General features: G+C 43.3%; 1 protein-coding gene across 5 annotated transcripts in view; it reads right to left on the bottom strand.

Annotated features, from left to right (window-relative positions):
- LMX1A (LIM homeobox transcription factor 1 alpha) overlaps positions 1–17226 on the bottom strand; it is a 130917-nt gene that overhangs the window by 41495 nt on the left and 72196 nt on the right. For all 5 annotated transcript variants that reach the window (XM_063795724.1, XM_063795726.1, XM_054655243.2 and 2 more), the window contains one exon: positions 6096–6328. In XM_063795724.1, the coding sequence (XP_063651794.1) occupies positions 6096–6270 (175 nt within the window). In that variant the 5' untranslated portion in view covers positions 6271–6328. The remainder of the gene's footprint in view (positions 1–6095; positions 6329–17226) is intronic.

The raw sequence follows: 17226 nt of genomic DNA, 5'->3' as shown, positions 1-17226 counted from the left end.
TGCAACATGGACCAGCCAGAAGCCATGGTTACCCACAGCCAGGCCCCAAGCCCCTGCCTCCATCCCCAGGTCAAAAAAGCTAATGAAATCATGGGCTACATCAACAGAACATAATATCTATGACAGGCAGCAATAACACTGTGCTGGTTCAAACCACATAAGGAAAACTGTATCCCCTTCTTGGTTGTACCTTTGAAAAAGATCGTAGTATTTTCATAGATAGAAAACAGAAAGTCTGTAATGAGGGCTGGTTAGAATAATGAGGAAGAACTAGAAAGGAAAAGACAAAACTTAGAAAATATCTTACATCTTAGGGAGCATTTCTGTCTTGAACTTGAAGGGTTGCCCCATGTAGAGGAAACACTTACTTTGTGAGTTCCTGAAAGTACGGCCAAGACCATGGTTTGAGTTTACATACGGAGACCGATGTTGGAATTCAATGTAACAATTCTGACAATTTACCCCCAGAATTGAAGTCAAGGGCTCCTGTGATATTGTGAAATATATATTTGGTCTTCATCTAGTTTCTTGACAAAAAGCTACTAAAATCCTTGAACACTCCATAGTGATAAGAGTATCTTTTGTTGGCTAATGGTAGCTGGGAGCCCCTAGGTTATTTCAGGATGGGAGCTGGTCACTGGAAAGGCCAAGGCATGATTGGAAGGTTGGGACTTTCAGCCCCAGCCCCTAACCCCTAATCCTTCACCTCTGGGGAGGGGAGAGAGGCTGAAGGTTAAGCTGACCACCAATGGGTAATGATGTAATCAATCATTGCCTATGTAATAAAACTCCCACAAAAACTCAGAAGGACAAAGCTAGGGAACTTCTGGATAGCTGAAATGTGGAGGTTCCTGGAGGGGTGCATCCAGAGAGAGCATGGAAGCTCTGCACCCCTTCCCCCATACCTTGCCCTATGAATTTCTTCACCTGTCTGTTCATCTGTATCCTTTAAAATATCCTTTGTGGTAAATGAGTAAATGTAAGTAAAGTGTGAGCTGCTCTAGGAAATTTAGTCAACCTGAAGATGAGGTCCTAGGATCTGCAATTTATAGCCAGTGAGTTAGAAATATAGCTGACAACCTACTACTTGTGATTGATTGGCCTCTTAAGCGGGGTGGGGTCTGGCAGTCTTGTGGGATCAAGCTCTTAACCTGTGGGATCTGATGTTACCTCTAGGTAGACAGTGTCAGAATTAAATTGAATTAAGGGATACCCAGCTGGTGTCCACTGGAGAATTGCTTGGTATGTGGGGAAAACCCCTACACAGCCGGTGTCAGAAGTGTCATGTGGAGTGGAGAGTAGAGAGGAGAAAAAGCAATTTTTTATTTTTCCCCTCTATCTCTTTAGCTCTCCATGATAGGAAATGATCAAGTAGAGACTGGATAAGCATCTGATGGGAACTTGGACTGGATAAACTCCAAAGTGTCTACCAATCTCAAGAGCCCGTGATTCTCTGGTGAAGGAAAAGAGTACTTCTAGACACTTCTCTAGAAGTTTGTAAATGTTGGGGGGTCTCTCCTGGAGACCTTGGGCATCCAAGTTGCCCAGTGTCAAAAAAAAAATCATCTGACTCTGGCTACAAATTCCATTCATCTGCTTGGGAGGCTGCTTCAAGGCTATCAGCAAAGCAGGGACCAGGACAAAAAGGCTGGGCCACACCAGAAAAGGGCACACAGCAGTTGCAGATGTCCTGAGTTTGGTATCCCATGTAGCTGTGAACGTGTCACATGCTTTTGTGTAAGATCAGTCAGCATCACAGAACCATAGATTCTTTTTTAAAAAATAATTTCAACTTCTATTTTAGATGCAAGGCATGCATGTGCAGGTTTTTTACATGGGTATACTGCATGATGCTGAGGTATGGGGTACAAGTGATCTGATCACCCAAGTAATGAGCACAGTACCCAAGAGTTAGTTTTTCAACCTTTGCCCCCCCTCTCTCCTTCCTCCCTCTAGAATCCTAGATGTAAGCCACCCTAGAGGTCATTGATGCAGTCTTCCACCAACTGCAATTAAAATGTTAAGGGACAAGCAGTTTATTTCCCATAAAGGCAATCCAGTTTGACCCTTTATCAGACACAGTTCTACCCTACGTTGAACCAAAATCCGTCATTTCTTCCCCAGTACATGGGTCGGCAACCTTGGGTGTGACACTCATATGTTCCTTGGCCTTATTTTTACTTAATATACTGAGTCTCTTTAATTATTTATGATTTAACAAGCTAATTACTGTCCTCAAGATTCTCTGTGGTTTGTCAATGACCTCCTCAAATGCATCATTTAAAATTAGCCCACATATTCTAAATGTGCTCTGACCAGGGCAAAAAAAAAAAAAAATACTGAAACTATAATTACACATTAGGGACACTGTAGTTCTATTAATGCAGCATGTCTTTTTGGCTCCTATTGGCTTTATTGCCCACTATAACCCCATGTGGAATTCCCTCAAAACAGGCACCATTTCATACAATTACAATGGAATTTTGGGAGACAATGGTTAGATTTCATCTTGCTGTCTTTGCGCGGTTCTGCTAGCTTGTCAAAATCTTTTTGAACATCGAGAGTATCCACTGCCACACCAGCCTTCCCTGCCAGGTTTGTGTCATCTGTAAACCAAATAAACCTGCCTTCTGTGTCTTCATCCAAGTCATTGATAAAAAGGTTAAGGATACTAGATCAGTCATTCACTCAACAAACACTTATCAAACACCTACAATATATATGTAAGGTGCTCAAGACAGAAACCAGAGGATAAACTGTATTTGTACTGAGGCAGATCCTAAAGTTGTTTGCTTTCTGTTAACAATGAGATGGACTTCATTCCATGAAGATTTAATTCAATTCATTAGGTACTTATTGATCACTTACTCTTCTCTTGGCATCATGCTAAGCTTTGTTAAGGAAACAAAGGAACCAAAAGCTACAACCCTGTTCTCTAGAAGTTTGTCCTCTCAGTAGAGAGGCAAGCTTTGGCACACAGAAAATTTTATGATACAAGACAGGCAGCTTTGATATAATTGACGAAATGAGTAGTTCAGATAAGATATTTGATTCCGGTTGAGGCTTTAATGTCACTTCATTTAAAACTACAACAATAATTATAGATTTTTAGAGTTGAAAGCGATAACAGAGGTCTTCTAAAACTACCCTCCCCTCCCACCTCATCAATATTACTTTCAATGAATAGGGAGTGCTATCTCTTGAGTAGTTTTACTCTTTGTTAGATCTAATAATTAGAATGACATTCTAGCATTTCCTGTGTTAAATCAAAAATTACTTCCCTGTACCTTTCTATCTAAAGTGTAAACACTCAGTAATTTTGTTGAATAATTAAATGAATGAATTCTAAATCTGTTCTCTGAAACTGGAAAAAAATAGGTCTGATCTAATCATTTGAAGGCAACAATTATGTCCTCATTCAGTCTTGACTTCTCTATCCTAAACATACACAATTCCTTCATTTGATATGGTTTTGAGACCTCCCCATCCCGACATCATTCTTGTCATTCATACTTTGACTCTGTGCCTGGCATGATACAAGCACTCAAGATATGTCTACTGAATGGATACATGAATGAATAAACTGGAAAACTCCAATATGTCAATATCAGCCTCAAAGAGAAATTTCCATAACTGAACATATTGCTGAAAATGTGATCAGAAAGTGAACCTGTTGCAGTTCCCTGGCACTGAGCATTATAATTCTATTAATCTGTAAATGTTACTTAGATCAGCTTTTTCTACTTTTTTTTTTTTTTTTTTTGCAGGGTTAGGGGCGTGGAGCCAATCCACTAATGCCTCTTATTGATTTTCTAGTGAAGTAAAATCTGTAAACCGTTAACATAGGTCCAACTGTATAACTTAGTGATTAAGCCTCCAGACAAATGTTTATCACGAAAGGCTAGACCACAGCATTTATTTCCATGTGAGAAAGCACAGTATGTCCCTCTGGGTATACACATCTTTCTATGGTGATGCTGTATTCTGATCACCATAACACCTAAGCCCTTGGGAAATTCGAAATTCTACAGGATTTTGAGGAGGAAGCCTAAGAGGGTGGACACAGCAAGATACCTGGAGGAAAATGACAGGGTAAATTGACCTTTCTATACCAAGTGTATACCCATTAGAATGGGCCCAACTACCCCTGAAGAAGATACTCCATATGTTAGTGCCAGTGTTTCTGATAAGGAGAAATTTCCCTCAAATCAAAATAAATCCAGGAAAACCTAAGGCCAATAAGACCAGCAGAAGTTGGGGCTTTCCTGATGCCAGCTTTCTTAAGGCTGCAAGCAAGGTCAGGCAAGAACTAACCTGGAGGTAAAGGGAGCCGAACACGGCTGCTACAAAGATGCTAACACTGACTAGTGGATGTTAAGCACCCACATTTATTGAACACCAGGCTTTTTATATGCATTCTCTCTCATTCTCCAACAATAAACCTATTAGTAGGTATGATCATCACCATTTTATAGCTGTGGAGATTGAGGCTTAGAGAGGTTCCAAAATTTGCCCAAAGTCACAGAGATATAGTGATATAACCCGGCTAAGGCACCCCACTTGTCTGTCTCCAAAGCTTTTGCACTTAAGCACCATGCCATAATGGTTTTTCTTCATGTGTTTATTCACTCTTTAACAAAGAGTTTATCAAGCACCCAGTGTCCCAGCCTGTGCTAGGCCTGGGAATATAGTGGTAAATAAGACATACACTGTCCTTCACACAGTTTAACACTCTGAAAAGAATAAGAAACAATCAAACATGTAACTACAATGAAGTAAATATCCCAGTAGGAGAAGTTAGGGGTAAACTCACCAAGCATGAGGGATTAAGAGACCTCCCCCATAAAGTTGCCTTTTGGATAAGCTAGCAGGACAAAAGAGAGAGGGAAAGAGGCTGAAAAGGAATAGACTTTTAAGATTTGAGAGTAGGTGAGACACACTGACAGGTGCTAGGGCCTGGTAAGGCTGGAGTGAAGGGTGGGAGTGATCAGAAACTCCCAAAGAGGCCAAAGGGATGGATAGAGTGAGGTTACAGGGGGCTTGGAAATGGACTGGAATTGGCAATGGCAAGAACTAGTAAGGTCACATAGATGTTACCTAATTGGATATCACAGATTCCTATGGATAAGATGAATGCTGAGCTGTGGGGACCAACACTCCAAAAAGGCATTCCATGTTTAATGTAGTCAGTGTTAATTTAATGTAATTTCTCTGACCTTGTGAAACCTGCCCTATAAAATCTCTGAACCTCACCTGTCTCCTCTCTTTCACCAACCCTCAAGGCAGTAAGAGGGAGGGTCGAGCGGGTGGTGAGGAGAAAGAACAAAATCATTCTAGTGCCTTTCTTTATGTGACCTGCCAAGCCTTAGATAGATTCCATCTTTCCCACTTGACAAATGAGGAAACAAAAGCTTAGGGCAGTTCAGTGATTGTGGTAGACTGAATTATTGGTTCCAATCCATCATCCTCTTTAATAGTATTAGGTATCTATACCTGGGCAAGGGTTTGTGGTGCATGGAGTATATTTCTCCTCCTCTTGACTTTGGATTTGATATTGCCATTTGCTTTGGCCCGTGGAATATTAGCAGACATGATGTGTGCAGAAGCTTGAAATGTGCTCTGTGGTTGGGCATGCCTTCTTGCACTTTTACCACTGTCAGAAGATCATGCCCTGCAGCTGCTGTTCCTCAAACCTGGATCCTGGAATGAATGGCACAGAGTATACCTAAACCTTGTCTACAGCCTGGAGCTAAGCTCAGCTGAGATCAGCTCAGCAGACTCCAGCTAACTGGAAGCCTGAAGCAAAGTCCAGTTAACTCCAGTTAACCTGGACATTTCTGTGTGTGTGTGAAGTGTTTATGGTTGTATGCCATGGAATTTGAGGGTAATTTGTTATGCACCATTGTCATGGTAATCGCTGACTGATAAGAGATTACTCTGAGCTTACAAAGAAAGTTCCTGAAATACACAGAACTGCCTTGCCGTGGAGCTAGGCTGCCCTGGAGGCTGGCCATCTAGGGAAGAAACAATGCAGACAGCCACCCAACTGCACTCTACCCACGCCACCGCAGCCCTGCCCACCACCTGGCACTCACCTGAGTCTGAGGCTGCTGGGCTCACCAGGCTGAGCAGCTCCCGCTCCTTCTCATAGTCCCCTTTGCAGAGCAGCTGCCCCTCCTTCAGGACAAACTCATCACCTTTCTGAAGCTGTCGCTCGCAGACACAGCAGCAGAAGCAGCTCAGGTGGTATACACTCTTCTGGGCCCGCATAACAAACTCATTGGGAGCGATGGCCTCGAAGCAGCCCCCACATTTAACAGCAAACAGCCTGGCAGCAGGGAGAAAGGAAGTACATGCACCATGAGTAAAATCTGGCTTGGTCCTGGGTCTCCCCTGAAGTCAACAGCAAAAGGAACTTCAAGAACTGGGATATGAACGTTAGAATGGAATGTACTTTAAATCCAGATTATTTATTCCCTATGTGTCTCCCCTGAAGTCAACAGCAAAAGGAATTTCAAGAACTAGGATATGAATGTTAGAATGAAATGTACTTTAAATCCAGGTTATTTATTGCCTAAGGAGATTGAATTGAAGCATTCAGTTGAGTCATTCAAAGGCTTAAGAAGGGTGTCTGACTGGATAAAGGAAATGTGGTACATATACACCATGGAATACTATGCAGCCATAAAAAGGAACAAGATCATGTCCTTTTCAGGCACATGATTGGAACTGGAAGCTATTATCCTCGGCAAACTAATGCAGGAACAGAAAACCCATCACTGCATGTTCTCACTTATAAGTGGGAGCTGAACAATGAGAACACATGGACACAGGGAGGGGACAACACACTCTGGGGCCTGTCAGGGGGTGGGGTGGGGGAAGGGAGAGCATTAGGAAAAATAGCTAATGCATACTGGGCTTAATACCTAGGTGATGGGCTGGTAAGTGCAGCAAACCATCATGGCACACGTTTACCTATGTAACAAACCTGCACATCCTGCACATGTACCCCAGAACTTAAAATAAAATTAAAAATTAAAAAAAAGAGGAGTATCTGAGTTAATGCCCAGAATGTATTTGCTGTGGTTCATGACACAGTGCTTTCAAAGGTTGGTCTACAGACGGGCGCCAGGCAGGCTGTTCAGAATCCCTGGGGGAGCTTATTATTTAAATTATTTAAATCAACAATTACAAAAATGTCCAGGCCCACTCCTATAAGCATATAAAAGGATGTGCCCCAGATTGTGAATTCTTAATAAGCTCTTGAGGTGTGTAAGAGCTTAAATGTGTAATCTAGTTTTTGAGAAACTGCATCCCAACTTCCCAGCCTGATATTCAATAGATTCAGCCTATCTCTCAAGACTTAACTCTTCTTTCATTTATTTTCAACACAACAGTTAGACTATCTATTATATATGCAAGCCAAAAGCAGTAAGTGCTAGTGATATGAAGATGAATAAAGGAAAATCCCTCTCAGAATTGAGTTCAGGCTAATGGAAGAAACAGACATATCCAAATAACTAAAGTAGAGGGCTGTGGGAGTACAGAGGGGAAAACAACTAACCTGCAGGGAGTGAGCGGGGGGGTGCATTTAGTATGTATTCAATACATCTAAGTCAAACAAAAGACAGTAAGGAAGGCAGGCTGGCAGGCACAAAGGGGTGGGAGGAGGGACAGTCCCAGGGGAGGGAACAGCCTGTGTGAAGGCCTGGAGCCATGAACAGGCATGGATGCTCAGGTTGTAAGGTGCACTCCACCAAGTTAGAGGCAGGTACCTCCAGAAAGGTGACAGGTGAGGTTAAGTCATGACCCAATCACACACTAAGGAGCTGGACATCATCTGGCAAGCAATTGGGAGTAATGAATGGCTTTTTTTTTTTTCCTGAGACAGAGTCTCACTTTGTCGCCCAAGCTGGAGTGCAGTGGCGTGATCTCGGCTCACTGCAATGTCTGCCTCTTGGGTTCAAGCGATTCTCCTGCCTCAGCCTCCTGAGTAGCTGGGATTAAAGGTGCATGTCACCATGCCCAGCTAATTTTTGTATTTTTAGTAGAGATGAGGTTTCACCATGTTGGTCAGGCTGGTCTTGAACTCCTGACCTCAAGTGATCCTCCCACCTTGGCCTCCCAAAGTGCTAGGATTATAGGCATGAGCCACTGCTCCAGGCTTGAATGGTTTTTTAACATGGTAATATCCAAGTTCTGGAAAAGGATCTCTTGGCTGTATGAAAAGTGGAATGGAAATGGAGGTAGCGAGATGAGTGAGCAGCTGAGAAATTATCAGGGTCAGGACTCATACAGCAGAGGTAAGACAGAAAGAAGGGGGCAGAGCCTACAGCTGGGAGATAGGAAAGCATGGGGCATGGCTCCCAGGGTCCTGGTGGTCAGAGCTGGCAGGTAATGATAATGCCAAGACTCCAGTATACAAAATTACTCATTTCCTACCTCTGGGCCTATTTATGCCATTTCCCCATTCTAGAAAGCCTTCCTTTCCTGTTTAATATATCTGAACCCAAACCACCCTTCAGGACACAGCAGCTTCCATCTTCTCCTTGAATCCTGCCCTGATCTGTGCCCCCCAGCCTGAAGTGACTGCCCCTCCTTTGAATGATGATACCAGGAACTATCTCTGTGGGTCATTCCACAGTTATCCGGAGATGTCTCAAAACTACAATATGAAAAGTGGTGGGCACTGGAGGCCTGGGCTCTGCTGCCAGCTCTACAGATAACCATGCAAAATCTTGGGCAGGTTGTTTAGCCCGCCCCTTCATATTTCCTTTTTTCTGTCTGTTGTTAAGATGTTAGGCCAGTCTCCTCCAGCTACAAAAATTCTACCATCAGTGCTTGCAATTGCTGGCTCAAAATATTATCTTACTCTTGCCTTATTATTTTACTTTTCCCAAGTGTATAACTTATCTTGTCAACAGCTCCTATTTCAAGAACAAGGCCTATGGAATATTTATATACTCTCACACATGGTGGGTACTCACTAAAAGTTGATATTATTTGACTCATGGATCTAATTTGTTCACCCTCTTTCTGAAATAACATAATATATATAAACAGTCTAGCATAGGAGCTGACACATAATAGATATCCAATAAAGATGTCTCTCTTCTCTTCCTTGTCACTCCAGAGAAATCATAGTTCAGGGCAACCTATGAAAAAACTAAAATTTAAAGCAGATCCCTCTGTTTCTTTTTTCTTTTTAAAATTGCTTGATGATACCATAATTGCATTTGTCAAAACTTTGGCATAAGCACAGAGACAATATACCCTAAGAATATCTCTGGGATTCATTCACTATAGCATTCATTTTACTATTTCCAAAATAAAGAGGTTTTTTTCTTTTTAAAGTAGTAGCAAAATAGAGGCGAAAATACTTTCAAAAACACTCTTTTTATCCCCACAAGACAGAGAAGTCAGTAGATATGGAAAGGTCAGATAGCGTACAGGAGAGAAAGTCAAGGGGGCACAGAATGGCCAGAGAGAGCAGATAAAACTCCACACTACTCTCCTCTTTATAAAGCTAGATATGAGCTGACTCAGAGCCTATCCAGGGAGATGAGGCCACCTTGCTCTGCTAATGAGCCCCACCCTGGCAGTAGCTAAGAAAACATGAACAACTGAGGAGCATTTTCCTATAGACAGGCCAACTACCATGATAGCCTAAGGATTGCCAATCCATTCACTCAAAATCTCATTCATGCACTCATTCAATCATTTATTCTTTTCATTCATTCTTTCATTTATTCAGAAGCATCCACTATGCACCCTGAAATATACCAAACTCTGTGTCTTTATAGGGAGGGCAGGAAAAGAAACCACCATCCCAACAGCATTCATGTACATAAACAAGTATATACTGAGTGTCTGTTATGTGGTAGAAATTGTTGTAGGCACAAGAGGATACAAGACAGACAAATCCTTGACCTCATGTAGCTCGCATGCTAGTGGGAGAGAGTAAACAAACACATAAATGAATAGATAAATCATATCTACATTTAGGGATTTACCTTTAGGAAACAGGATAAAAGAACAATACAAAGCAATGTCCCATGAATATAAAATAGAATGGCATAAAGCTATAGTATATATAATTATAATATTTAATCACCTCCCAACTCTAAATTGTGCTGGTTTATGATTCTAAGTCAATATATGTGCACTGTGTGTTTATCTTGGAAGCTTCCTGGAAGAAGACAAGAGTTTTGAGGGTGGAATGAAGGGGAAGCTAAGGAGAAGTTCCCAGGGAGGCATTACTCACAGGTTGACACAAAAAAAGAGGGCCATTCTAATTCTTTGAGTGAAGGAAGGCAAGGCTTGGAAAAGATGATGAAGCCACCTCTCAGGAAACAGCCTCCTGGAACAGAGGCCAGGCTGCAGGATTGGAAGTGCTTGTGCTGTGTTACTTTCAACAGCTGCCTGGAAGCACCACACCAGTCCTCCTTGCCCTTGGCCATCAGAAGCACCTCAGAATAACCTATCTCGATATGCTTCTCCTCTGCCTTTCAGCTTCAGAAAGGAAGTGCAATTGGGGGATAGTCCAAAGGGTTGGAATGGCTCGTTTATCACTAACAGGTATGGTAGAGCCTGGAACTCCAGGTTCCAGCTGCCCTTCCCCTGTCCTCTCGCCCAGTGTGGTTTTTCCCTCTATGTCTAAACCTCTGGCACATCAGTCCTTTGACTATTTGCCTTGACTCCCTCTCCCCTATGCTGGATGCTGTCATTGGGCAGAAAATCCACCCAGTTCATCCCTGGGCCCCAAGTCCCCGGTTGCTGTTTGCCAACCTGAGCAAACTAATCAATGCTTTTCCAGGAGCTGGTCAAAGGCCCTTTGTCCCCAAGCTCTCCTTCTCCTCCCCTTCCCCTGGAATTAACTGTTAAACAGACTCAAGGCAAATGCTCCCAGGGAGTCAACAAGCACTTGAGAAGCTGCAACAGCAGGTGGTAGCATCTGTGCTTGTCTAACTTCCACCCTGCTAATCTCCTCCTCTTTTTCTTGCTTTCTTAATTTCATCCCCCACTCCAAAAATTTCCCCCAAGTTGGAGAAGGGAGGGTTGGAGTGAGTTCAACAAAGAAAGCCCACCATGTTGACTCAGGAGTCGCTAGAGGAAGTGGCGGGAGTTGTCTGGGCTCAAATCCTGAAATGGTCATGGTCACTGTGGATTACAGACCAGGAAGAGCGGGGCAGTCCTGTTTTTTTCTTCTCTCCTTCTGTTTTTCCCTCCCTTTCTGGGTTCAAACCAGATCAACTTCATCTTTCCACCTTGACTCCTGTTACCTTCACTAACCCCAGAGTAATTCAAGGAGAAAAGGTGCACGTGGTCCACCACCTGTGTGCCAGATGTGTACACAGCTGTACGGCTACCGCTGTGGACCCAGCTGCTGACTGTACACCTCCCACAAGTTGTTTTCTCTAAGGCTCAAACAAGCAGAGAAAAGGGTTTGTTCAAAAGTCCAGGTCATAATTAAAACACAGCCTGTCTCTTCCTAATGCTCTGGATGGCATCCCCCATGGTTACTTCCCCCACTGAATGCTAATGAGACATCGCTGTGGGTTCAGAGCCTGGCAGCCTGGCTGTGCCCTGGCAAGCTGGAAAAGGCTTCCAGAGATGTCCAGCTCATCAAGGCATACATAACACCACCCAACTTTCCTTGATGTCATAAATTCTCCTACCCCTGAAAGCTCTGCAAATGATTCCTTATCTCCTCTTTGCATTTAATTCCCTCACCTGTAAAATGGGAATAACAGTATCTACCTCCTGGAAAAGCATCCATGGCAGTACTTGTTGCAGAGACTAAGCACTCAGTGCTGTTCCTCTATTGATCACTCTCTGTGGGGAAGGCTCTGGGGATGCCGTGATAAATAAGGCTGTCCCTCTCCTTAGGGAGTTCACATTCTCTGGAAGGCAGCAGACTCTAAATAAATGACCTCAGTAGGATGTGTTTGGGATATGCAGAGAGAAATAGCTGGGAATAGCACAAAGAAGAGACCTATGCGCTTAGCTTAGGCTAAGGGTCACAGAATCTTTTGTCTCACACTTTATCTTCTTTTCTTCTTTCTCCCTGCACCTCCTCTCACTCTCTCTTTTCCACTCACTCTGCCAAGCAGGAAAATAGAGGTTGGCTGAAATGCTATTCAATGCCTTGCTTACATCTCTTCTTGCACAGCTGCAAGCTATAAGATGCATAACTTTCAGTTTTGGTGAGAGAGCCTGGGTTCTCAGGTTCTGCCACATCCAGGCAGCATGACTGGGAGAACACCACTTCATCACTTGCTGCCTCCGTTTGCTTTGATGTAAAAGGTAATAATGATGCCTTCATCTCTGGACTAATGAGGATTAAATGTACATGGAGTACTTTGTGACCTATAAGGTGTGGTGCAATTTTTTGGGCCTTTATCATTTGACCTTTGCGGATTTTTCTTTCTTGCCTCAAACATCGTTCTTGTTGCTTAAGAATTTTATGAGTTCTGGTCAGGTTCAGTGGCTCACGCCTGTAATCCCAGCACTTTGGGAGGCCGAGGTGGGCGGATCACCTGAGGTCGGGAGGTCGAGACCAGCCTGGCCAACATGGTGAAACCCTGTCTCTACTAAAAATACAAAATTAGCCAGGCATAGTGGTGCATATCTGTAATCTCAGCTACTCAGGAGGCTGAGGCAGGAGAATCGCTTGAACGCGGGAGGCAGAGGTTGCAGTGAGCCGAGATCACACCATTGCACTCCAGCCTGGCAACAAGAGCGAAACTCCGTCTCAAAAAAAAAAAAAAAGAATGTTGTGAGTTCCATTCTAAGAGAACACTTCCTCTGCAGCATGAGCATGGGCATGACTTTGACATGGGCATGACTGCATCTCCAGAGCATAGTGCTGACCCAGAAGATGAACCAAGGAGACACACTGCTCGTGGTGCAGGCAGAACATGCTCCTTACACCAAGCCGTGGGCGTCTCTCCCTCTCTCCACCAAATCGGATCGAAGCAGTATTTCTTGTAACCAAACTCAGCCATCCTGCCCTAGGTGAGGTGTTGGGGAAAGAACACGGGACTTGGCATGAGAAATCTGGGCTCAAAAGTGCTGCCTTTTCCAAGGGACCTCAGAAAACCTTTCCCTGAATCTTGGTTATCTTATCATCCATTTCTCAATGGAAAAGTTCTGTCCTAGATCAGAGTTGTCAAGAACTTAGAGGCTGAGGAGGAAGGATGACTCTGTTTCCTAGGTCTCCACACACTTTCAACCAGAGAAACCCACTCCATTCACACCTAAATTCAGGTCTCCAGATAGTGTTTTACCATGACACTGCCTTGCTATGGTAATTCTTAAACAAAATCTTTTCCAGAACCATATCATTCAAATATATACAAATATAAAACAGCTAAAGCCAAAAGACATGATATCTATTCTATTAATAGAAGAGTATCATTGGAAGACAACATTTTGCTCCTAAGGCAGGTTGGAAACCCACTAGGCTGGATAATTTCTTACTCCCATTTTTATATTTCAAGCTTTTATTACAGGAGTTGAGACGCCTCCTCTGTAACATTGTCTGTAAGGAGACAAGAATGTTTCAAAAGCACATATGAAGGTTTGATGCCTGAGAAACTACTAGCGGACAAGTCTATGACAATCAACAAAGAAGCACCGAATTTCGGGATGCAACAGCACACCCCTGTACTGCAGGCATTACGGTAGCAAGATGACAACACACTGAGACACCCTAGGGACTCCTGGATTTCAATGCCTGTTGTGTAACCTTAGGAAAATCACCCTACTGTTCTGAACATCAGTGTCTTCATTGTTAGAACATATTTCAGCTCCAAAAATCATATTTCTGCAAAGGAAGGGGGCTTGTGGAGGACAGGAAAAAGAGAATTAATCTTTATTGAGTACCCACTCAGTGCTAGAAAGTGTGATATTCTTTTTACCCATTATCTAACTAAATTTGTGGGATGGGGTAAATAGAACTATTTTATGAACTCAAAGAGAATCTGACCATATTTCAGTTCTCTCCGTAGGAGAGAACCACTCTGGGATGGCAAACTCATGGGTCCTGTTTTGTATTTCTCTCACACATGCTCTCTAGCACTGTCTTCATAGGAGAAACACGTAGAAAGATCAAGCAGTTAAGATGGCAGCCTCAGCTCATGAGGAGGTCATGAAACAGGCCCATGGTTTTGTAGAAGGTCTTGAGACTCCACTGCAGACATGTAGGTAGGTGAAAGGCAGGAGTTAAAAAAAAAAGTTGATCCCTTGAGGCTACTCAGCTCATGGACCCCAAAATACCCAAAGGGATTTCTGAAAGAGGCCTACCCTCTATGGATGTGGGTTAGGAACAAATAGTGTGTGGGGACACTCTGACCCAACACCACCAGCCAAGAGTCTACTGTGACTCCAAAGAGATTGGGAAACAAGACAAATCTTGCTGGAACCCCATTCCCTTGGGAGCCTGGCAAGTCAGGTCATTCTTTTCAAGATATAGGCAGAAATGTAGCCAATGGGGACAGGGTTGGACCCAGGAAGACCTGAGGAAGTCCACCCAGAGAGAGGCTAAGATCTTCATCAACCTCATCCCAAAGTCCTGCAGACCTTAAAAAGAGCTTCTCAAAGCCTCCACAACATAGACAAAAAAGCAGAAGGATGGAGGACAAGGCAAACCCATGAAAAACCCTGATGCCAGTTTGAGCCAACTGTAGTGTACTGTGTTTGCCCCCACCAAAATAAGAAATCACAGCCATCCGTAGCTTTGGACAGTAGTCTACTACAGTTCAGCTGTCTTTCTCCAGGCACCACCGATATGAGTTTTGATGAGATATATGAACCCGCCGGTTTAGAAAGTAAGAGAGGGTTTGGGGCAGCTCTTTAACAAGGCAGGAATCTGTGTATCATTCAGTTTCCACCTCTCCACCAGGGGGCAGCATAGCAGCATTCATTCAGTGCCATGTTGACTTGGTAACTGAGGTCATCCAGGCAGACAGGGATTGGCCATAAGCCAAAACTGTCTGCCGGAAAATCTGCTGCTGGGAGTCTGGGAGACCATGTGGCTAAACTGAAGGAGAGATGGTGAGAGAAGAGTATTCAAAAGTATTGGGAACCAAAAGCATGGCTTGTGGCCTTAGAAGTAGTGACACAAGCAACCTTGTCAGCTGGCTCAAGGTCTCTGTCCTTGAGGCTGAGCCAACAACACCACAATAAGCAACTGAGCACATGGTCCTGGGGTGGTGGGAAAGTCTGCATGGACAATAGAGTGGCAGGATCTTCTATAGGAGACAGTCTCAAGACTCTGCAGTGGTGAGAAAATGGGAAACAATAAGTGGCTGGCAGAGCCAATCAGGGTCTCTGTCTGCCTGCAGCTCCTGGGGAGCTATAAGGAGGACCATACAATGGGATGAACGAGTGGGAGTGAGAACTGCTAAGTATGATGTCTGCACGTCCCAGAGGCTCCGCAAGGCACTGGCCTCACCAAGAAAGGCAGGGTAATGCACATGGTTTTTCATCTATCACAAATGTTGCTGGCGATGGGTGGTTTCTACCTCGAAATGGTAGACTAACTAAGTGCTTTTCTTGTTCTCGCAAGGTGTCCATTCCAGAATCAGCAAGACACTGTGGGAAGAGGACAGCTTTTGACATCTGATTAAACCTAGATTCAAACCTTGGTTCTATCTTTAAGAACTCGAGCAAGTTACAAACTCTCTTGGAGCCTCGGCTTCTTTATCTCTAAAAATGAGATCATAACAACCTTATGAGATATTTTGGAAATTAAGTAAGATAGTGTATTTTAAGTATCTGACACATACTAGCTGCTCTCAATAAGTAGTAGCCATTAACTCCCTTTATTAAAATCAGTTTACCATATCTGCCCATGTAAATATTTATATAAGATAATTTATTTCAAGACAGCCAACTGAGCCAAAAATATAACTTTATATGTATCTCAAGGTTCTGTCCCTCATTATTATAACAAATCAAATCAAACTTCAACCAGCCTTTCATATGTTACTGGAGAAGACACCAACAAACAACTGTGAAAGGCCAAACACTTGAGAGGAAACTGAGGGTACATCTCATTCAGGCAGCTATGGCTATGGTCTACCCTAACCCAAGGTCAATATTGACATTGGCCACGAGTGTTGACCCACACACAAATTCATTGCCTAACACCCAGCATATGTTCAGGAAGTTCTCAGCTCCATGTTTAGCCAACCAGAGCCAACAGTTGCTATTTGGTTAATGCTGACATTACCTTGCAAATATTTAAAACAGACCATTTCCCCACATCATTTTGGTTCTCATATGACTGCTTCTTACAGAGGCTGCTGACTATTGTGTGGACACGTATTGAGACATCTCTATCCTTGCCTTGCTTCCCTGGCTATCTGATCTCCTGTCCACCAAGAGAGCAGTCAACCTCTCTCCTCATATTACAAATGGAAAGAAACCAAGGCCAATAAAGGGGCAATAATCTACCCCAGACCACAAAGAAAGCTATGAATGCTGAGAGGATCAGACAGAGCCTGAGACTTAGTCAATGATCAAGAAACTAAAGAGATTATAACATGGCCCAATGAGAGATGAAAAGGTACTCCTCCAGGCTCTTAAGCAGTGTTCTGAACAACTAAATGAGTAGACAATGTCAGACAAGCTGAATGAGTGCACTGTGTGTGGGACAGTGAGTCTCTCCTACTTGGAAGCTTTCTTTTCCTCCCCCTCTTCTTTGTTGAAACCTGAAAAGTATCTATGAGTCAAGCCCTAGAGCAAAAGACTGTGGTGAAAGTGTGGATTTCAATAACTCAAGCCAAGGTGGCACAACTTATAGACTTTCCATATTGCCACACAGATATGCACAAATGGCAAGAAACATAAAACAGACATATGGAAAATATATGTTTTCCTTTTAGGGAGTTAAGGTTTGGTTTCCTTTGAAAATGTCAGTTTTCCTTTCGCTTCATCCTCATTAGCCTCCTGGGACACTCTTAAACATACCCAGAAAACAACAGAGCAGAAGAAATGAGGTATTTTTAGCTGATATTCTGGGCACAGATTCCTATTGTTCCACAATTTTTGGCTTGGCTGGATGGCACGTGGCCAATACAAGGTATACTCTTGCAAAGAATGTATATTTCCTGGTGTGTGTGTGTGTGTGTGTGTGTGTGTGTGTGTGTGTGCATGTGTGTGTGATAACAGGAAGGACAAGGGTATTATTGATGGTATTTTGATGGGGAAGATTCTGGG

The sequence above is a fragment of the Pan troglodytes genome, chromosome 1 (assembly GCF_028858775.2).
Source record: "Pan troglodytes isolate AG18354 chromosome 1, NHGRI_mPanTro3-v2.0_pri, whole genome shotgun sequence".
Lineage (NCBI taxonomy): Eukaryota > Metazoa > Chordata > Mammalia > Primates > Hominidae > Pan > Pan troglodytes.
This window is presented reverse-complemented; position numbering and strand designations above follow the sequence as displayed.